Source organism: Triticum urartu, chromosome 2A (genome assembly GCF_056163025.1).
Source record: "Triticum urartu cultivar PI428250 chromosome 2A, HENAU_Tu73, whole genome shotgun sequence".
Classification (NCBI taxonomy): Eukaryota; Viridiplantae; Streptophyta; class Magnoliopsida; order Poales; family Poaceae; genus Triticum; species Triticum urartu.
In genome coordinates this window covers 552,714,638-552,738,081 of record NC_141874.1, presented here as the reverse complement: position 1 = coordinate 552,738,081, position 23,444 = coordinate 552,714,638, and the positions used below count along the sequence as shown (strand labels likewise).

Genomic DNA, 23,444 nt, shown 5'->3' with positions numbered 1-23,444 from the left:
CGTGAGCTCTTGATGGACTTACCTATGGTTGAAAAACCAATACCCCCTATCCTGATGAACTGTGATAATCAAACTATGATCGTCAAGATAAACAATTCTAAGGACAATGTGAAGCCCTCAAGGCATGTGAAGAGGAGACTAAAATCTGTCAGAAAATTGAGGAACTCCGGAGTTATTACGTTGGATTATATCCAAACATCGAAAAGTTTGGCAGATCCCTTCACAAAGGATCTATCACGTAATGTGATAGATAATGCATCGATGGAGATGGGTCTGAGACCCACCGCATGAGTTGTCCATAGTGGTAACCCACTCTATGTGATCGAAGATCCCGTGAAGTAGAAGTGGGAGACAAGTTGTTGGTCAGCTGGGAGGAGAGTATCCCTATATTAACTATCCCACTCCGTGAAGATGCAATACTCTCGTGATCTGCATGGCAGGTTGATACTTATATTAATGTGTTCCAAGTGGCTTATTCGGGTAAGCAGAGATGTTGTCCTGTAGAACATCTTCTGAGGAACACACCTATATGAATTTGACTGTTAACATCGCAGTCTGTGAGAATTGGGTGTTCTCTAATAAATTCATGAAAAGGCCCTGGAGTATGACGTATATGCTCCACCCGCAGGGAAGCCTTGCGGCAGCCCAGTATCGGTCAAGAATTTGTGTGAAACTAGTCTCGCAGAAAAATTGTAGTTCAAGGCATAGTCCACTATTCAAGTTGTGATCTAGTGTAGCATAAATCTCTAAGTGAAAGTTCAACTTCACAGTCTCCATTAAGCACCGGTATATAAACAATGTTTTGGAACCAAATGGTGAGATGTGCCAATGAGACTTTGTGGGGGATTGTTGGAATTTGCTAGTGGGCTTTTGGCCCAAAGCCCAACTAAAATTCTGAAATTCTCTTGGCCCATCCATGCACACATGTGAGTGGAGTGAGTGAGACTAAAGTTCAGTCCCACCGCGGAAGTTGAGAGAGAGTTGCACCTCTTTATAAGGTGAGCTCTTCTACCACTTGTATGAGCATGAGAAGAGGAGACCTACACGCGCTCCTCCTCCTCGCTCGCCTCGCCACGCCTCGTCACGACGCGCGACGGGTTGCGGGATTGAGCCGAGCCGAGGACAGAGCTATGCACGTTGTCTTCGTATGGTTTCTCACCACCGTTCCAGATCATTGCGCCGCCAAGCAAGTCTTCTCCATCCCTCCTTTCGGCGTGCACCGGGAGAAGGGACAGCAGGCCTCCGGAACCCCGCCTCTCGTGATCCTGTACGGGAAATGGGCGATCAAGTTTTTGGGGAGCGCACTCGCGCGACTGCTGGCAGCGACGACTTCGCGAACGACGACTTCTTCCTTGACCTCGGCAACCTCATCCTCGATGACATGGGCGACAACGTCAACGCCGGCGGTGCTGCTCCCGCTGCACCGTATGTGATTCTATCCTTCCTGTTCGAGATCGTGGTAGAATTCATGTTTCTAGTATGTGCCCTAGATGTGATCTGTTCATCTGCTATGCTAGTTCGCATGATTAGTTTAATGTCTGCTACTGTAGTCATGATCTATCTTCTGTTTACTTGGATTAAATCTCGTAGTAATTTGCTCATATTTCCAACAACCGTTATGCGTAGTAACTCTTCTTAATCTTGTACTCGTAAGTTAGCCACCATACAAATGCTTAGTACTTGCTGCAACCTCACCACTATCCATTCCATACCCATTAAGCTTTGCTACTCTTGATACTCATGGTAATGGGATTGCTGAGTCCTCGTGGTTCACAGATTACTACAACAACAGTAGCAGGTACAGGTAATGCGATGATCTGACATGAGAGCGATGCTTGATTGCTTTTGGAGTTCTTCTTCTTCAATCAAGGGATTAGGTTCCGGGTCGGGGAGCCTAAGATTAGCAGAGTGGATTTCGTCCTTCTTTTTCGTTTGATTTCATCCGTAGTCGGATCCTACTCTTATGTATGATGGTTGTTATGTATTGATGAATTGTTGTATTCATGATGTAGCTTGTGGCGAGTGTAAGCCTTTATTTTGTAATCTCATCAATAATACATGATATGTTGTAATGATATCCACCTTGCTATGCGCTCGAAATGTGGTTGTGCCCTAATCATGAATTCATCACGTGATTGGGATAGAATCGCGTCTTGGACGCTACAATGGTGTCCGGCATGGACGGTGTCGGCAGGGGGCGGATGATCCCTGGGACGCGGGCGAATCCACGGATGGAACGACGGCGAAGTACAATGCGCATGTGCGGAGAAGCGGCGGTCCGGCAAAACTGGGAGGCGGCCGGAATGGTGTAGCAGCAGCGACAGTCTTGATGGGTGTGGATATAGAGTAGAAATAAAGTGAGGGGCCCACCCCGCTGAAATTTGAGGGGGGAGAGAAGATTAGTTTGGAAAGAGCCTGTAAAACTCAGTAAACATTCAGCGTGTTTACAATTTTCGGAGGGATGGGGGTGGGGGGGTGGGGGGAGGGGTTGGGTGGATCAGGTGTGCCAGAGTTTGACGTGGGGATGTTTGGATTCCTCCAAACCTCCCGAGCTTTGTTTTCAGTTTGATGGATTTGAACATGTGGATTGGTCCGCGGGCATTTGATGAACGACGTTGGGTGACACAATATGTTTGGACCGCACTCTCCAGACGTTTAGTGGCGTTTTGGTGCATCGCGTTGAAGATGTCCTTATATCTCAATCCGCTCCAGAAAAAAATTAGGTCTCAATTAAACAGGTCCTTCAAGAGTCATTATGTGTTTACCGTTTCAACCCCTTCGCTTCCACTGAAACTCATTTGCTTCCGAGATTCAAATGACAAGTAAACACCAACTACTGCCGAGCTCAAAGAACAAACGAAGAATAAAGCTCCACTTGCTTCTTGCCCGTAAAAAACTCGCTGGTTCCTCCTCTGCCAGAGAGAATAATGGGGAGACAGAAACGAGGCAGGCGCACACGTTTCGTTAAGTCGTGCTTCCTTCCTCGCACGCGTGAAATGTGATTCGGGTATCAGCCGTGACATGGACATGTATGCTATTATCTGGCTTGGCTATGCTCGTCTGTACGTGCGCTGGTGAGACTCGGGGTGGTGGCATCCCAGTAGCGCCGAGACAGAATTCTCGCGGCGTGCACGTCTCCAGCTTTCGCCGGGGACAAGAGTTTGTGCACCCGCAGTGCAGCACAACTACGTGCATCAGAGATTCAGAGCGTGTTATACTATATATAACACTACATTATTATTTGATTTCATCATTCATCATACCTGTGTTTTGAGTTGGCCGACACAGCACTGGTTTGTTTAACGAATAAATATCAGTTGGCATGTCCTCTAGAGAACAGTTTCCACGTCTATTCTGCATTTTTGTAGAGGGTTCCGCTGTGCATTCCGTCGGTGCTCCCATTTTAATACTCATCGGTCTTGATCTATTCTCTAGATAATCCAAATTGTACTATTCTATTTTAGAAAAGCTCATTTTTCAAAAACAAATAAATTGGAGTATCTGTCGCGTGGAACGTCCGGCCGTGTAAATCGCAAGGCAACTGAAGGGCTAAGCACACGTGCTCAACTATCATCACAATATAGTACTATGCCAGAAGGTTTTGACATCGCTGTAAAATCACAGCCCGAGAAAACTTTACTGAACCCAAAGCGGATCCTGTTTGTTCCGACGTACCCGCAGCGTTCCTGCAGATCAGAAGAACAAAATTGCAGTCACCCCGCTACCTGCAGACAAAACATTCCCGAACCATATCACCGTGTTCAGATCTTCAGTTGACCACTCAACATCGACAGCATAGCTAACACCAGCTGAGCGCCAACCCCGGCCTGTACTTCCAGACTATAGTTTTATACCATCCATCAAAGTACCATGTGCTATAAATACGTCTTGCCTTCGTAGAGATTCACCACAGCCTCGATCGATCAGGTGCAGTTGCTCATCATCTGCACTTTTGTAGCAAGTCCTGTAACGCACACCATCAAGTTTTGCAGAAATGGAGCCCAAGACGGCTGTTCTTGTCAGCGCATTGCTTTGCCTGGCGCTCTCCCGCGGCGCCTTGTCCCAGAAGGCACGGGCGCCGATCGTCGAGACCCCGGCGCCGGCGCCGGCCCCGCGCTACGTCGAGCTCGCCGAACTGCTCTCCCTCGCCGGGCCGTATGGCAAGTTCCTGGAGTACCTCACCATGACCGACGTGATCAAGACGTTCCAGAGCCAGGCCAACGACACCAAGCAGGGCATCACCGTCTTCGCGCCCCAGGACTCGGCGTTCGCGGCCCTCAACGAGACCGTGCTGTCCAACCTCACCACCGACCAGCTCCGGTCGCTCATGCTGCACCACGCCATGCCCAGGTACTACCCGCTCTCGGCCTTCTCCAAGCTGGCGGCGGCGAGCCCGGTGTCCATGTACGCGTACAAGGTGAACGTCACATACGCCGCCGGCACGATCGGCGTCGTGTCGGGCTGGGCCACCGCCAAGCTCGCCAGCAGCGTGTACTCGACGTCGCCCGTCGCGGTGTACGCGCTCAACAGGGTGCTGCTGCCCAAGGAGATCTTCCCGGCCGCCCCGGAGATGGCGCCCGTGCCTGCGCCGGCGCCGGCGCCGGGACGTGGGGGCAAGGCGACGGCCGACGCCCCGGGCGCCAGCGAGCGTGCTGCCAGTGACAATGCGGACGCCAAGAGTTCGTCGTGCCGGGTCGTTGGCGCAGGGAGCCTTGCATTTGGCTACGTGGTTCTTCTGGTCTCCGGGCTTTTGATGGCGTAGTCCGATAATTCTTTGCATGCGATGGCACGCGCCATGAATTTTTATTTCCTTCCAGAAAGTGTTTGTAAATTCATTTATGGGTGTGTCTAGATCTCAGTCGACTTAGACTTCGCGAAGTCTAAGTCGATGATGTCATCCATCTTTTTTTTTTTCCATAGCAGCGCCCTCCACCTTTGTAAGCAGCGTATTATCCATGCACCTGTACTGGCCCGTTGCTTTCAATTCTTGTCTTGAGCTGGGCCCGTCTCTCTCTCTCTATCTTTTTCTTCTTTTATTTTTTCAATGGACTTGTCTCGCTGCATAGTTTCTTTAGGCTGTTTTGTCTATTTGTTGGGTTTCTTGTATTTTTCTTTGTGATTTTTCTTGTTTTGTTGACAAACCATCGGAGGACCACAAAATATTCGCTCACTTTTACATAGAAGCTGAAGAAAAAGGTAAACAATGAAGAAAAAACTAGAGGAAAAGGATGTACGCGTTGAATCATTATGTATCATTAAAAAATCATTTATCTAACAAACGAGTAAAAAAACAAACAATAGATAGTAAAAAAGAAAACCATGTACACTGTTTTTCTAAATTAAGTTGCGCCCTAACAATGGAAATGCAATAACGTGGGTTAGTCTATGTGTATGTGTGTGCGCGCGCGCGTAACCAAGTGGTGATACTTTAAAAAATAAGATGTAGACATATTGCACGCATGGTGTATGTGGTGTTTGTATGTACTAATTGCACAAAAAAAGTTAAGAAATATTTATGAATTTGAAAAAATGCTCATGAATTCAAAAGTTGATCGCAAATTTGAAGAGAGTTCACAATTTTTAAAATTTGACAAATATTACATGTTTTTAAAAAGATCACAATTCAAATAAAATTCATGTTTTTGTCTTAAAAAATTGAGAACAAAAAATGAAAATAAAAAGAAAGAAAATGCATGAATATTTAAAAATGTTGTGAAAAGGTAACTGAAGACAATCCCCTCTCACCATGAGTTGCAGTTGCGTTGGGAGTCATACAATTGTTGTTGGGTTACAACACTTCTAATTGCATGTCTAGGGATGGACATGCGATTGGCTGATAAACCACATATCGACCTAGTTGTTGTCTCACTGTGGGACACGCAGTTGCTGTCGCACTAGGGTCGTATAGTTGCATGTCTCATGTTGGACATGCAACTGGCCGACAACCCCCTACTAGCTCAGTTAGAGTCACATTGAGGGCCATGCAGTTGCAGCCGGGTTTCAACACTTGAATTTGCATCGCCTAGTGATGGACATCAACTGGTCGACAACCCCCCTACTAGCCCATTTGCAGTCACGTTGGGGGCATGCGGTTGCAATTGGGTTCCAACACTTGCAGTTGCATGTCTAGTGATGGACATGCAACTGGTTGATAACTCCCCTACTAGCCCAGTTGCAACCGCATTGGGGTCCATGCAGTTGCATGTCCATTGATTGGCATGCAACTAGACGATAACCCCCTACTAGCTCAGTTGAAGTCGTGTTGGGGGCCATGTAGTTGAGTCCGGTCCCAACACTTGTAGTTGCAATGACTAGTGATGGACATGCAACTGGACGATAACCCCCTACTAGCCCAGTTGCAGATGCGTTGAGGGGCATGCAATCACATTCATGTTTCAACGCTTGTAATCGCATGTCTTGTGATGGACATGCAACTGGCCAACAACCCCCCCCCCCCTACTAGCCCGGTTGCAGTCAGATTGGGGGCATGCAGTTGCAATCTGGTTCACACTTGCAGTTGCATGTGTAGTGATGGACAAGCAATTGGTCAACAACCCCTACTAGTCTAGTTGAAGTCGGGTTGAAGGCATGCAATTGTGATCCAGTTCTAACACTTGGAGTTATATGTCTAGTGATGGGCATGCAACTAGCCGACAACCTCCCAACTAGCCCAGTTGCAGTCGCGTTGGGGCCATGCACATGCAGTCTGGTTCCAATACTTGCAGTTGCATGTCTAGTGATGGACATGCAATTGGTCGACATCCCCCTACTAGCCTAGTTACAGCCGCCTTGGGGGGCATGCAGTTGCAGTCCAATTTCAACACTTGCAGTTGCATGTATAGTGATGAACATGCAACTAGCCGGCACCCCCCTACTAGTCCAAATATCCTTTTCTTTCTTTCCAAATTTGTGTGTGTCATCCTTACACAGGGGCCATATTAAACTTCTCTATATTGTTACAATTTCATGAGATGTCCCCGAGGAGACAACAATATCCTTTTCATTTTAACTAAAAAGATAATAAAAGAAAGAGGTGATAGTATATATAAAGACAAACAAGACCATAAAAACAAATACACACGGCGACACGTCAACTTAGTGTCTAGAATGCATGGCTACCGAATCAACCGAGATATCACTAATTCTCCATCTACCGAAAAGACGACAAAATAAAAAATAGTTTTACATAAAATGGAGAAAACTATCACAAAAAAGAAAATAAATGTGAAGAAAATAAAAGGAACATATAAATGGAATAAAAATAAGAATACGCGAAAACAGAATATAAAAGGGAACAAAATAAATGAATATAAAAAATAGGGAAGATGAATTGACAACAGTAACAAACAAAAACCGAATATTTTGAAAAATATCATGTCAAATGATATGAACGAAACAAATTTAAAAAAGTGTATGGAGGAAGGATATACCAAAATGGAAAATATATTTGCATATGTACATACATACGTGTGAAATAAACATATTATCCCATATTTAAATAAATTATGCACAAAAAATGTCCAATAAAAAAGTCTACATATGTTAAAACTATTACACATTTTAAGAGAATCCACATGTTCAACCCCCAGCCCCCTAACTCCTTGCAGTCAAACAACCCCGGTTTACTACAAAAGGTAGTCAACAACAAATAAAGGGAAAAATGGCAAAAATGGAAGGAACAAAAGGCAAAAAAAACTTTGGGCCCGTCCAGCACGCCCCAACCAACAACAGGCCCGACAGAAAAAAAAGAATCTAAAAGAACAAAAAAGAAAGAGCCCAGGCCAAAAAGAAACAGAAAAAAGCGAGCTGGTCGCACGCCTTAGCATGCCAAAATGAGAAAACTCACAATCCAATGCGATTCTTAAAGCAAGTAACGCAGACGGTTGACGACTTTGTGAAGTCTAAGCCGTTTGAGATTTAACAGTACTGAAACTTAAAAAATGCAAAATGCTTGTCAAAATGTCCATTCTAAAAGAAATTAGTTCTTCCATTTTTTATAAAATAAGAAATAAAAATAGAAATAAAAATAGAAATACAAGTGAAAACAGTTTTATACAAATAAAATGATAAATAAAACACTAAAATACAAAAGGAAAAAGGAAATATAAAAAGGAAAAAGGTACGTGTATACACACAGTGAGCTGCACCAGTGTGATTCGTACTGTACACACAAGCCCAACATCAAAAAAGAAAAATACAAAATGTTGGCATGGGAGACCTATGAGTGAGAAAATAAAAAAACAAAAAAGAGAATTTGGAAAGGACATCAAGCCGCAGCCCACGGCTAGATACGGAGCAAAGCCCCTGAAGGTACGCTCTGCCCAATGGACAAAGCCCAGTATTTTGGACGAGAGGAATACCTACCTCAGCCACAAATCACTGATCAATCAAATTGACTGAGACATAGCTAATTCTCAGTCGACTGAGAATTAGCACAATCGTTTATTTATTCGTCAAAATGGTGTACAACATAATGTAAATGATGCACATCATAATGTATGCACTGCTTGTATGTATTATTGTACTTCCTTCATCTGGAAATACTTGTCATAGAGATGGATGTATCTAGGAGTAGAATTATATCGTAAACATGAGAGATTGAGAGCCAACTTTACTTGGGCACGTGAATCAACGTGTCTGTTTTCAGTTACGTTCTGAAGAACAAGAGCTCTCCTCGATCTCTCTTGCCTCCGTCTTTTGACACCGTCCTGCGTCGATCCTCTTAACCGCCTCAAAATTAGGAAGCTCTCACCTCTGCACAAAGAACGGACATACGCGCAGCTCAGCTCAGGCCACGTGTGCACTGCGGCAGTTGCACGATGAAGTTGGTGGTTGCGCTCCTCGCCGCCGCACTGTCCCTGTCCGTTCCGCTCGCCGGCGCACACCGCCCGCTCGCCGACGAAGTGGGCCCCCGCGCCAACCTTACCGAGATCCTGACGCCAGAACGGCCCTTCCAGACCTTCCTCAGGTACCTCAATCAGACCAACCTCGTGGAGGTGTTCGAGAACCAGGCCTACCGGACGCACCACGGCATCACCATCTTCGCCCCCGCCGACAGGGCCTTCGCCGCCGTCCACCCGTCGGTAACTTAATTTTTCATCACGCAAGAAATAATCATACCATCGTCTCGATCTGATAGGAATAGGATGTTGGCGACCGTTGCAGGTGCTGTCGGGTCTGAAGAAGCACCAGCTCAAGAACCTGATGATGTACCACGCGCTGGCCAAGCACTACGCGCTCAAGGAGTTCGACGGCCTGAGCCGGGTCGGCCCGGTGACGACGCTCGCCGGCGGGCTGTACATGGTGAACGTGACTTGCGACGCGGGGGCCATCCGCGTGCTGTCGAGGTGGGCCAACGCCAAGATCCTCGGCACCGTGTACGGGGTCGCGCCCATGGCGGTGTACGAGATCGACAGGGTGCTGCTCCCGGAGGCGATCTTCAGCGCGCGCCCCCCCGTCGAGGAGACCCCGCCCGACGCAGCGCCCGCGGCGAGCGCGCCCGGCGCCAAGGGTGGCAACGCGACGACCCCTGGAGGCAAGGTGGAAGGGAAAAGTTCCGCGTGCAGGGCAGCGGGTCGGCCCGCGAACTACGTGGCCGCCGTGGCTTTGTGCGCCGCGTCGCTGGGGGCATTGTGAAGTGCGCTACTAGCCCATACATGCAGGTGCAGTGAATTGCTCTACTGATCGAGATTAGGATAGATTAGGGTGACGAATTAAACGATGATTTGTTGACGACGGCTGATTTTCTCTCGAAACAGTCTTACGCCCCGCCATATTAATATAGCAAACACCTAATACAGTCAACATGCTGGGGCGGAAGCAGCACAATCACGCTCAAAACGAAAAGAAAAAAAATACAAAAGAATCAAATGCCGACAACGGCAGATCCAAAAAAACAAAGAAGCCCCGCGACCGCTGCGCCCACCGGAGATTTTCCATCAAGCTCCTAGACTCTGAAGCGCCGGTACCAAACAACACCTCCAAGAAAGGGCGCGGCGATGACAGACGCTGCTGCCAAGGGCTTTCCCCAGCGCGGCGAGGAGGAAGGAAGGGTAGCACCCGACGCTCTGCAGGCAGGCTCGACGGCACCCTCAGACGCCACCGCGTTGGTGTCGGACTGGTCGACTGGTATTTCTCCCAATCCCAACCATCACCCAGGTTACACATTTCGTTTGGAATGGTGGGGCAACATCTATCAGCATGAAAAATTAATTATCAGCATTCTATCGTATGAAAGTAGGACCAATCAGAACATAATAAACCACATCTGAAGCTTGAAATTTTATACTTTCAAAGGAAAATTAACTCTTGGTAAAAGAGCAACACTCAATGGAGTAGGACCATTAAGCAAGCAAAACTATAGAGGCAAGCATGATGCAAAACTAAACCCCATGGTTACATAGAATGACATTTTGAATATGAATCAACTATATGTACACACTAAAATTATGCCAATTGATTCCCTTAATATTCACATATTTTAGAAATTAAGTAATTCCTTAATATTCAGAACATCAAATATTCAGAAACCATATAGGAATCCAATGAAAATGAAGAACTATGACTGTCACCAGAGACGCATTCTTAGGATGGTATGGAACACCGATATATCGACTCAAATTAGCATTACTACTATAAAGGATAGCCATAATTCAGGAAAAAAACTTCAGACATCCAAATATACTTCAAAAAAAGAAACATAACATCCGTTGCGAGTGACCAGAAGAGAAAGACCGTGATATTTTAGTCGAGGAAGACCAGTTAATAAAAATGCTTGACATCTTAAGATCAATATCAGTGCAATTTGAGTAGAGCATTAACACCTAATCAAGTAATGGCCATTTATTAGCAACACCCTCTGCACCTAGCAGCTACACAGTCATCAGGCTGCACTGGCTATGGCAGGATTGTCATATGGTCCAAGTATGAATACCTGATCACATAATGGGCTTTTATTAACATGGCGTAACCTAAGGAATGCACGAACTCAAGAAATAAATAAAAAACACAGAAAGCTTATTGATGCATTTCCCTTCCGGTAAAACATATCAAGAGGCAACATGAATGATTGAAAGGACCTGCAGAATTTAAATGGAAGCACACCTTGGAGGATAGTAAAGTAGTGCCAGTAAAAAAATTGTAGCTTTTCACGGACAAAGAATAAAATTCACATCTACTGGATATCAGATGGGAACAAAATGGAGGAAAATAGCATATATTTGATTAGGGGGGGAGATTCTTACTGAGCTGAAGCCTAAATAATTGCCAGCCACCACAAATCAATCAAATAAAAAATTCATATTACTGGCCTGTAAGAATATAATGGAGGAAATCAAATACCAAAATTGGATTGTTGACCTACATGCAAGAAAAAAACTGGAGGCAATCAAATAACAAAACTGAAGTTGATTTTGATAATGTCACTAAATAAGTAACTACTGACTGAAAAGAACAAGAAGTAGAAATTACCGGTAGCAGCACTTTGCACAAGAAACCATCTCAGTCTGCACTTCGCACAAAAAAGAGAACCCCAACTACATCAAACAATTATTCTGCAATGTTAAACCATGCCCAAGCACATGCTCGATGGCTAAATTTCCAAGTAACACATACATGGCAGCGAAATTCAAGAAAAATGAACTATGCTCAATATCATAGGTAAATGTTTCAATGAAAAGAAGATCCCCTGCAGGCATCTAATTATCATGGCATTGCCACTTTGTAAGAGATGGCAATCCAGTCAAGTGGCTTTCAGGCCACTTCCATTCTCAAAATATCAATGCAAGACTAAAATAGATAGCCATGTCAAGTATTCATGTGCTATATTGATATGAATATGTTCATGTACCAAGATAAATACTCAAATAGACAGATGATCTTGCACTGATACTGAAATATTTAAACCACACAAATGCCCAATAACAACCAGCCACATGAATCAGTTCAGCACTTGGCACACTTATGCAAAAGAAATTATAAGTTCTGTCCAAAGCAAGAGGGTTATGGCTGTAACCTCAGCAACATCAGTAGTTGAGGTTTTAGGGGCAACTGAGGGCCATACGGTAATCTAATATCTGATTAGGACACAGAAGCAGTAAGCTCATGGAAAAAATCATTACCCAAATGATGGATGCATCATATCTGAGAGAGAAAGATGGTACCTTGCCTGTTAATTACAGAGGGAGAGGGGAGCATCCTCTTGCAGACCAAACAGGCGGCCGGCAACGTCCGAGCCCAACTCGTTCGTCTCCTGCAGTTCCATCGCAATAGTCAGAGAGAGAGAGAGAACCTGGAGCAGCGGCGCAAGTAGAAGGCCACGCCCCTCCCGGCGATGGAGGAGGAGGAGCGACGGGAGAGCACCGAATCGAGCGCATGCAGCTGATGCAGGAGGAAGAGGGACGGGGGAGCGCCGCATCGAGCGTCTGCTTCTGCTCCGCTGCGACATCTCCATCTCCGTCTCCGGACGGATCGAGAGCGGCGCCGCGCTCGAGCAGCACGGTCCAAGGGCCGGTAGTGGGTGGCGCCATCGCCAAGTGCACGCGGATGAAGATGGCGACGCCGCGGGGACGCGGACAGCGGGGCTCGATGTAGGAGGCGGCGCAAGCTGTGGCGGGTCGGGCAGGTGATGGAGCTAGGGTTAGGGAAGGGGGCGCGGCGGCGCGCGACCCAAAGCAACGCGGCCGCCTCGGCAGCGCTCCCCGGAGGCGAAGGAGTCGACGGGCCGGCGGCCGGCGGAGCGAGGGGGCGGGGAAGAGAGGAAGAGCGCGAGCTATGGAAGGGGAAGGGGCGGGGGCGGCGGCGGCTCCTCCGTGAACAGGAAGAGGGAGGAAGACGATTGGGGAGAAAACCTATGGGCACTGGGCTTTTATACCCCATAGTGAAATTGTGAAAATGCCCTCGGCGGGGGACAGGAATTACGCGCGGTGGCACGAGATCTTTACAGCGGGGTGAAACTGTTCATTGCTACAGTCGCCCCTCTCCGATCCGACGGGCAAGGTCATTCCAGGGCTCGATCCGACGGTCCAAGATCCATCAAGCAACCAGATCCGACGGTCAGGAAGCCCAAATCGCTGAGGAAGCTGGAGGATGACTGGAATCCTTATTTCTCGATTGATCTAGTAGGGGTGTGATTCCCTCTACCTTTCGTGCATGCCCCGAAGACAAGAAGAGCATGCGAAGAATTACTATTCCCCTCTTACTGCGGGAATAAACACATCACACACACATGGCGCTTAGTGGGCTAGCTCTACTGTGTGGCTATTTACCACCATCTTCACACATTTCCCCGATAAATATTGGTAATGTCATTTTAAAAATTAGGAAAAACAGTTTACATATCAAGTATAATTAAAAATTCATTATTAATTTATTCGATTATTATTTCATAGCACAAAAGTAAAACTGCATACATAAAGTACTACATAAAATGATTTTTTAGCTATTAAAAAGTCATTGCAGTTCATAAAATTTGGTTCACCATGTAGAAAATGATGATCTGTATCACATAGAATGTTCAAAATCTGATGAAGCTGTTATTATAGGTCAAGATATGTCACCTTACACACACAAACATGATAGACTTACATGCATTGCATTTTTCTTGTCAAAAATAAATTATGCGACCTGAATTAATTAATTATTCCTATTGGTGGTGGTGAGATGGGGAGGAGGAATGTCGAATTAAAATTTTGAAAAGATTGGTGCGAGAAAAAATTAACATATACCAATAAAACTTGATTCCACAACAAGGTTAAATAACAAGAACGAAAAGGAAATCAACCAAAAAAACTAAAAAGATAGAAGTAAAAAGTATGAGCGAACTAAGGGCGTGTTCGGAGGCTCTCCAGCTCTAAGCTTCACAAATTTCTGGAGTGGAGCTGAGCTGAACGAGTTTGGGCCAAGAAGCTAGAAGCGAGAAGCCCGGCCAACCGCTAGTGTAAAAACGTGAAGCACCAAAAGTCCAGCTCCACGGATTGGAAAAGGAGAAGTTTGCTCAAATTACGTACAAATGCCACCGCCAAGTGATGGCACATCGAATCGGTACGCTCGTGGAACATATCGCTCGATGGAATCGATACTTTGTGCTCCTTCTCTCGCTGGAAAGCCAAGCTGGGCTGCCTCCAACCGGCCCATTAGGGTGCTAAGGCGGGCCACCCATGCTGCCAGCCCATAGTAGCGATGGGAGAAGCTAGCGATCGGAGCCGAAAGAAGTTGTCTCGCTGCGTGGAGTGAGAAGCTGAGATGGAAAGCTAGAATCGTGGAGTTCGTAGAGTTGGGAGGAGATCAGAACAGGCCCTAACCTGTGGTTGGAGGTTAGGAGGATAGTCATATCTTCAGTCCGCCAAGGTTCAAATGCTAGACTTGACATTGGTGTTCGTGTGTGTTGACTTCATAAAATCTCAAGATGCTATGTCGGCTCAGTCTCTCAAAGGTGTTCATAGGAATAGGGTGTGCGTGCGTGTGTTTATAAGATAAGAGTATGTGAGCGATTTTGATTGTACCGTGTTTAAAAAAGAATTCATTTCGGCTTATGGGGCCAGGCCTGGCCAGCTTCGAGTGACGCGTCCCGCACGATTTGTTTGATGCTAGAAAGGGGAGCCCTATTCAGCGCCCTTAGTGGAAATAATGCTGCTAAAATGGATGATTCCTATTTAGCGCTTCAGGCGCCGGTTGCAGTTCATTCTGCAAACCGGCGCACATATCCCTCAGTTTCGGACCAGCCCATTTACGTTTTTTTATTTTTTAAAACTCCAAAAAAGGAGGGTGCAAAAGTGTGGGTCGCGACTGGGTTTTTTTCAGCGATCTCATTGTCACACCAACCTGTCACTCGTGTATACCCACTTCATTTCTTGTTTTTGAACATATAGGAAATGCCCCCTATGTTTTCTACATTTTTTCTCTTGTCTTTCATTTTCCTGTTTCTTTTTTATTTTCTTAAATGCGTGAATATTTTTCCAAATTGAATGATATTTTCTGGAAAATTGACAATTTTTTAATTTGATGATTTTTTTTTCAAAATTTGGTAAACTTTTTGAAAAATTATGAATATTTTTCAAATTTGATGAACATATTTCAATTGGATGAACTCTTTTTACAAATTCAATGATTTTTTTCAAATTTCATGAAATTATTCCAAAATCGGTGAGCATTTTTAAAATTCAATGGTTTTTTTCAAAATCTTTTGTCCAATTTGATAAACTTTTTAAACAAACTGGTAAATGTTTTCCAGTTTTCATGAACATTTTTTCAAAATTAATGAACATTTTCTTTGAAATTTGTGAACTTATTTTTTCAAAATTTTGATGACATTTTTCCAATTTGTTGTAAACTACTCCCTCCATTCATAAATATAAGACCTTTTAGAGATTGCACTATGGACTACATACGGATGTATATAGACATATTTTAGAGTATAGATTCACCCACTTTACTCTGTATGTAGTCGTAGTGGAATCTCTAAAAGGTCTTATATTTAGGAACAGAGTGAGTATATTTATGAAAATTGATGAACTTTTTTAATAGAGCAACGTTTTTTTTGCATGTTCATGAACTTTTTCCGAAATCTATAAAGTTTCCATTTTTTAAAAGAAAATCATGTATGAGCGGCTAATGTAGTTTTAATGTATTTGCGTTGTATTCGGTCACTTGCAACGACATGCCCCAGTGGTCAGCCAAACACTTGTAGGAATTGTAGGCGTGCATATTTTTTTAGGGGTTTCGCCTTTTAAAACCATTATGCGTGTTGCACCTTCGTGTGTTGGCCCACCTGGCGCTGTAGTGAGCAACGGTTGTGTTCTACAGTGCTTACATCGCCCAATAGGAGCTCGGCGGATCCTATTTGGCGCTTCAGACGCCCGTTTCTATTGTTTTCACAAACGGGCAACTGAAGTGCACGTTTAGTGGACGCGCGTCTGGTGGAACTCGAACCAGCGACCTCTTGGTCGATTGCACCCTGCGATAATCACCCACCCGCCTCACCACATGTGCTCAGTTACATCTTCTTCACTCATTTCTTCTGCTTCATTTATCTTTTATCTTTTTTGTTTTGGTTTTTATTCCTCTTTTTTTTGTTTTGCTAAATTTGAAAAAAATTCTTTAAACATTTGATGAACTTTAAAATCGATGAACTATTTCAAATTTGATGAACTTTTATCAAGTTTGATGATTTTTTTCAAATTCAATGAACACTCTTACAAATCGACGATCAAATTCTATGAACTTTTTATAAAAATAGATGAACTTTTATCAAAATTGATGAAGTTTTTTCAAATTCGGTGAACATTTTTCAAAAATCGATGAACTTTTTTCAAATTCAACTAAACTTTTTTCAAATTCTAATGAACATTTTTTCCAAAATTGATAGACTTTTTTGAAAATTTTGAACTATTTTGGAAATAAATGGTACAGGTTTTAATTTTTTTGAGCTTATTCTTAAAATTGATGAACTTTTTTCAAATTTTGTGAACTTTTTTAATTCAATGATATTTAAAAAAACGATAAACCTTTTGAAAATCTGTGAACATTTTTTTGTTTTAGTTTTCTTCTTCTTTCTTTTAAGTCAACAGACCGCAAATGTTCAAACAACGCTTGAGTGAGCGAGTGACCGGGCAGGACGAGTCGAGCGCTCGCCACATCGGCACTTGCTTACAAGCTTTTTGTTTACTTTTTTTCTTTGTTTAAAAGCTTATTCTTTTTTTATATGGCCACAATGCGAAATACGTAAACCAAGATAGCAATTGGGTATATATGGGAACAATCTTGTGACATAAAGGATGATACGATACCAATATGATATGGACAAAACGGTGAAACAGGGATGGCTGAAATGTCAGAGGCCGGACATCCGGGCTCGGGGCCGGAAATCCAGGACCTGATGTCCAGAACCGCGCGCGAATTGCGCTCCAGGCGCCAGATGTCCAGCTTGGGTTCCGGATGTCCGGCTCGACAATTTCAGATCGGGATTTGGACTTCGAAACTCGATTTGAGAGCGAAAACTGATAATTTTATGGGCAAAATTTAACTATGAGCTGGCTGCTGTGAGCGCCAGCTTCTGGCGCCTAAAGCGCCAATTAGGAGCGCCCTAGGAACTCCCACTAAAATGCCCAAATAGTCCTTTGAGGAAACGCCCGCAGGGGGCAGCCCATGTATCACTCTTGTTGCAGAAAAGATTCAACGCCATTTGGTTTGAAGGAAAACTTGATTAAAAAAAACAATATGAGGTGGCTCTAAAAAAGGCTACAAGCCTTTGACATGAACTTTTATTATTTCGAAAATAAATTTATGGATAAAAAATCACGGTTTCTAAAACTTAACGGATTTTAAAAATCACGAGTTTTTATAAAATGCTCATTAATTTGTTTTAAATTCTTTAATGGGTTAAAAATATTCACTTAGAAAAGTATTCATGATTGTAAAAACTGTTCATAAATTGGAAAATGTTTATATATTAAAACGTACTACCTATGTAATTATATATAAAACATTTTTGCAGTTCAAAATATTCTGCAGACGTAGTATTCACTTAGAAATATATTGATCAATTTGAGAGAATGTTCATGAATTGAAAAATATTCAGTTTTTTGAAATATTTGTATATTTGTTAGAAAAAAGTAGGACGCCGATAACTGCCACACGTGTGGCATATACGACATGCGCCCACATACGTGTGTGGTGTGAGCAGGAGGCAGCCCACACGGGCTGTGTGTGGGCGAACATTAGAATTGCCCACACGTGTGGGCGCGGCTACTTCGTGCCACATGCCCAACAAGTACTACTCATCTTCACCCCGTGCGTGTGGCACGAAGCAAAAATGCCCACACATCCTGACGCAGCTACGTTAGGTACCTCACGGGATGACGATTTAGTTGCCATCCTGATTGGCAGATGTAGTTATCCGGGATGGCAAGTGTAGTTGTAAACAACTCTATCTGTTTTGGTTAACTATAGTTGACATGTCTAATTTATGGTAGTTGCCACGTGTAACCAAACCGTAGTTGCCGTGTGTGATTAACTACTTGCCACATATGGTCAAAATAGTAGTTGTCATGTGTGTTGACCTAGTTGCCACGTGTGGTCCAACCATAATTGACATGTATTGTTAACCACAGCTGTCATGTGTGTTTATCTGGTTGCCACGTACGGACAACTGCAGTTGCCGTGTAGCAAAGAATCACAGTTGCCATGTGTGTGTACTGAGTTGCCACGTACGCGTAACTGCAGTTGCCATGTAGCAAAGAATCACAGTTGCCATGTGTATATACCGAGTTGCCACGTTCGCGTAACTGCAGTTGCCATCCACAAGGTAGTAGTGTTGTGTGGGCGAAAAGCAGTTCACCCACACGCGCATGACCTAGTTGGTGGCTGTGTGGGCGGAAAGCAGTTCGCCCACACAATGTAGCTGGCAAACAGCGTGGTGCGGGTGTGTGGGCAAACTCTCCAACGCCCACACACCAGCCCCGTCCTACGTGGCACATCAAATTCATCTTTTCGTGTCAAGAATCGTGCAAAATACAGTGAACGACGATCTAGACGTGTGGACGAGTTAAATACCTGTGGGCGTTAGTATTTTCAAAAAAGTAAAGAAAAGTAGAAGAAAACCAGAATAAAAAAAACCGTGCAAACACAAGTAGAGAAAAACATAACGAAAACGCTTCGCTGCCAGGGAAGAAGAATCGGAAACACCATACTAGTAACCCTTTTTTTGAAATGGTAGACCCTTGTAGCTGAGGCAACGGCAGGGCGGGTGAGCTCGCGCGATCTAAGAAGTAAGAAGTTAATCAAGCTAAGGAGGTGTGTTCTCCCCTCAAGCAGCAGCAGTGACAGTTTTTATTTTCAGAAAAAACTTTCAATCTATTCATCTTTAATCATGGTAGTATAACGAACATTAGAAATAATAAAAATTACATCCAGATTCGTAGACCATCCAGCGACGACTACAAGCACTGAAGCGAGTCGAAAGCGCGCCGCTGTCGTCGCCCCTCCCTCATCGGAGCCGGACAAACCTTGTTATAGTAGACAGTCAGGAAGTCATCGTGCTAAGGCCACGTAGAACCAACGCACCAGAACAGCAACCGCCATAGATGAAGAGTGTAGATCAATAGGATCAACCTAACACACGAACGAAGACGAACGACGAACAGATCCGAGCAAATCCACCAAAGAAAGATCCATCGGAGACACATCTCCACAAACCCACCGATGATGCAAGACGCATCACCGGAACGGGGGCTACGCGGGGAGACCTTTATTCCATCTTCAGGGAGCCGTCATCGTCTCGCCTTCCTGATCAGGACACAAACCCTAACAAAGCTCAAAAAAGATTTAAAAATGGAGTCCTCCCACCGGTAAGGGCTGAGATCCACTCCGCCTGCAGCAGCGGCAGTTGATTGGACTGGAGGAGCTATGATGCTTTTAAAGTTTGTTACTTCCTCCGTCTCAGTAGTGTCAAAAACGTTCTTATATTATAGGATGGGGGGAGTAGTCATGATGAAAAATTAACTAGCAACCGAAGATACTCTGGTTTTCCCCCTCCTCTATGTTAATTGCTGGACCTGCTTGAGCTTACATGGTCAAACTGATCAGTATTTTCCCACGTACGTGGTCATTATGCCCTGGAAAAAAACTACTATGGGAAATGGTGAGCACAACAAGAGCATTCTGACACAGATGCCCGCAAAACCAGCTGGCTGCTCTAAGTGAGTACTCACATCGTCGATACCACGATTAGGCTTTGCGTCAAATGACCAAACTAATCAAAATATATAAGCTGAAACTTTAACTAATCAACCGGGTAATCCAACTTCTCCTTTTCCCTGTTCACGAAACAAAGGCCGGTTCTTCTTTATCCGGCAATGACAATGCATCATTGTTTAACCTGCCGATCAACATCTTGCGCACGGTCCTCGAAGTGAAGCAAATCACAAAGACTCTTGTGTGTCACGCGATACTCATGACAACAAATGTCGTTTTGAAGTAACTGTTTTTTCTTCGAATCTATGAAGTAAATATTGTTGGGTTAAGTCCCTCAATATGAAGGTATGTTGGAGCCCAACATCAGCCCAAAAACCCAACACGCATGAGCCATTGATTTTCGCTGCATCCAATGGCCGAGAGCGCTTCCAAGGAAAGCGGGACAAGGGGAAAACCTAGCCGCTCCACCCTTGCTGGTGTGTGGTTGTCATTTCCGTGGGAGTGAGAGAACACACAAAATAACACAAACAGAGAGAAAAGAGGAAGAAGAAGAAGTGAAGGTTATGTCTAGATTTGATGCATCTAACAAAACAGTCAAGCTGGTGATTGAAGGCTCAAATGTGCTTGGATTGGCACCACTCGTTCCATAGTTTGAGTACTTCGATCTGGTTAGCTGATTGTGAGGATTGGGTCAGTGGAGCATCAGATTTGATAATGATTTTATCATCTTGGACTGCTGCAGTTTCAGAACAGAGTAATTGTAACACTCACGATACGGCTATATCTCCCACGTGTCAAGACACGACTTAGAGGCATAACCGCATGGTGATTTTGTCGCAAGAGGGGTAATCTTCACATAATCTCATGTACGGAATAAAAAAGGGATAAAGAGTTGGCTTACAATCCTCACTTCACACAAATAACAAGTTAAACATACATCATCCAAAGTACAATCAAGGTCCGACCACGGGACCAAAATAAAGGAAGACAACCCCAAATGCTAGATCCCCAAACGTTGCAACCGGGCTCTGCTACTGATCACCAGGAAACGAAACATAGTAACGACCAAGGTCCTCGTCGAACTCCCACTTGAGTTAGGTAGCATCACCTGCACTGGTATCATCGGCACCTGCAACTGTTTGGAAGTATCCGTGAGTCACGAGGACTCAACAATCTCACACCCGCGAGATCAAGACTATTTAAGCTTATGGGTAGGATAGGGTAATAAGGTGGAGCTGTAGCAAGCGCTAAGCAAGTATGGTGGCTAACATACGCAAATAAGAGTAAGGTGAGAAGCTACGCAATGGTCGTGAAGTTAGAAGTGATCAAGAAGTGATCCTGAAACTACTTACGTTCAAACATAACCCAAGGCCGTGTTCACTTCCCGGACTCCATCGAAAGAAGACCATCACGGCTACACACGCGGTTGATTCATTTTAATTAAGTCAAGTGTCAAGTTCTCTACAACCGGATATTAACAAATTCACATCTGCCACATAACCGCGGGCATGACTCTCGAAAGTTTATACCTTGCAGGGGTGTCCCAACTTAGCCCATCACAAGCTTCCTTCTCTCTTCCACTATGGCCTATCAAGGCCCATTAACTCTCCGGAGGGTTCTGGTAACCCCCCGATACTCCGGTAAATGCCCGAACTAATTCGAAAACTTTCCGATGTCCAAACATAACCTTCCAATATATCAATCTTCATGTCTCGACCATTTTGAGACTCCTCGTCATGTCCGTGATCACATCTGGGACTCCGAACTACCTTCGGTACATCAAAACACATAAACTCATAATATCAATTGTCATCGAACGTTAAGCGTGCGGACCCTACGGGTTCGAGAACTATGTAGACATGACCGAGACTCATCTCCGGTAAATAACCAACAGCGGAACCTGGATGCTCATATTGGTTCCTACATATTCTACGAAGATCTTTATCGGTCAAACCGCATAACTACATACGTTGTTCCTTTTGTCATAGGTATGTTACTTGCCCGAGATTCAATCGTCGGTATCATCATACCTAGGTCAATATCGTTACCGACAAGTCTCTTTACTCGTTCCGTAATGCATCATCCCGCAACTAACTCATTAGTCACATTGCTTGCAAGGCTTATAGTGATGTGCATTACCGAGAGGGCCCAGAGACACCTCTCCGACAATCGGAGTGACAAATCCTAATCTCAATCTATGCCAACTCAACAAACACCATCTGAGACACCTGTAGAGCATATTTATAATCACCCGGTTACGTTGTGACATTTGATAGCACACTAAGTGTTCATCCGGTATTCGGGAGTTGCATAATCTCATAGTCATTGGAACATGTGTAAGTTATGAAGAAAGCAATAGCAATAAACTAAACGATCATAGTGCTAAGCTAATGGTTGAAAGTGCAAGTGGCACCTATACTCTATTTTGGTGTGATGGCAATGTGGTTAGTTGAACTAATATCAGTCACTAAAGTTTATCTCAGGATATTGGTTCCAAGTGCTCCATGATGGAGATGTGCGACCCCCCATTTCAAAAAGGTCAAAGGCGTGGTCTTCCGGTGCTTCGAAGGTTTTTAGTTTGTGGTTTGCTTCGAGTCGTAGGAAAGACCGCACTATTAAGAGGGGTTTGTGTGGTTGAAAGTTGTGTGGGAATGCCATTGCCTAAACTTACACTTAGCCTACCCACTCCTACCACCTAAAATCCTAGTGTGTGTGCTGGTGGTACTCAGAAAGGTTGTGACAGAAAGTTATTGGGTACCCCGTGCGCACGGGGTCTTTTGACCCCCATGCGCACGGGGTAGTGCGTAACTCTCTGGGTACCCAGTGCGCACGGGGTACTGCGTAACTCTCTGGGTACCCAGTGCGCACGGGGTCTTTTGATACCCGTGCGCACGGGGTCTGGTGAAACTCTCTGAGTACCCCGTGCGCACGGGGCTGACTTAGCCCGTGCGCACGGGGTCCAACGGGCAGATTCTCCCACCCGGCCAAGAACACTATATAAAGCCTCTTCTTCCACCTCCAACCCCTAACCCTAATGTCTTGTTGAGCTCCACCATTGCTACGCCCCATTTTGCTCAATATTCTCAATCCCTCCACCCAAACTTGTTGAAACTTTGGGGATTGGGAGAGCAAGACCCGATCTACAACTTGACCAAACCAAATCGTGTCCCCCGCAACATTCTTCCCCATTGACTTGTTACTCTTGGAGCTTGGGATCCTAGGCGGCTAGAGGTCCCTCCGGAAGCTTCCTTGCTTGCGGTGTGCTCCGGAGAAATTTGTAAAGGTGTGGTGGTCGCCTTCAAGACCAACCCCGAGTGATTCAAGGCTCATCCGTTGGGGGTGACTCGAAAGAGATTACGGTGAGCCTTCGGCGGCGTTCCGCAAGCTTTGGCTCCGGCACCGCTCCAAACGAAGAGTAGCTCTTCCCCAAGGAAGAGTGAACTTCGGGTTAAAATCCGCGTCCTCGTCTCACTTGTGGTTAATTCTTTCCCGCACCTTACTTTGTTGTTGTATGCTTGTTGGCTTGCTACTTAGTTTGTTGCCTAGCATATTTATCTTGGAGCTTGTTTGTCATATAGGTTGCACTCACCTAGTTGCATATCTAGTGAACTCTTTTATCCTCTAAGCCTTAAAAACGATAAGAAATATTAAAATTTGTAGTCTCCTATTCACCCCCCTCTAGTCGACCGTATCAATCCTTTCAATTGGTATCAGAGCCTCGTGCTCTAATATAAGGTTTTACAACCTTAGAAGAT

General features: G+C 44.7%; 1 protein-coding gene, 1 non-coding gene and 1 pseudogene across 2 annotated transcripts; 2 read left to right on the top strand and 1 right to left on the bottom strand.

Moving 5' to 3' along the window:
• The first annotated feature begins 3,643 nt into the window (after positions 1-3,643).
• On the top strand, positions 3,644-5,074 carry LOC125529315 (fasciclin-like arabinogalactan protein 7 pseudogene; annotated as a pseudogene).
• Positions 5,075-6,885: 1,811 nt separating this feature from the next.
• LOC125542017 (U6 spliceosomal RNA) lies at positions 6,886-6,987 on the bottom strand. The gene has a single exon (XR_007297802.2). It is a non-coding gene; the product is annotated as a U6 spliceosomal RNA (small nuclear RNA).
• A 1,602-nt stretch (positions 6,988-8,589) lies between these two features.
• LOC147985855 (fasciclin-like arabinogalactan protein 7) lies at positions 8,590-9,636 on the top strand. The gene is made up of 2 exons (XM_087539949.1): positions 8,590-9,083; positions 9,166-9,636. The coding sequence occupies exons 1-2, from the start codon at positions 8,820-8,822 to the stop codon at positions 9,634-9,636; spliced, it is 735 nt and encodes a 244-aa protein (XP_087396075.1). The 5' UTR covers positions 8,590-8,819.
• Positions 9,637-23,444: the final 13,808 nt, after the last annotated feature.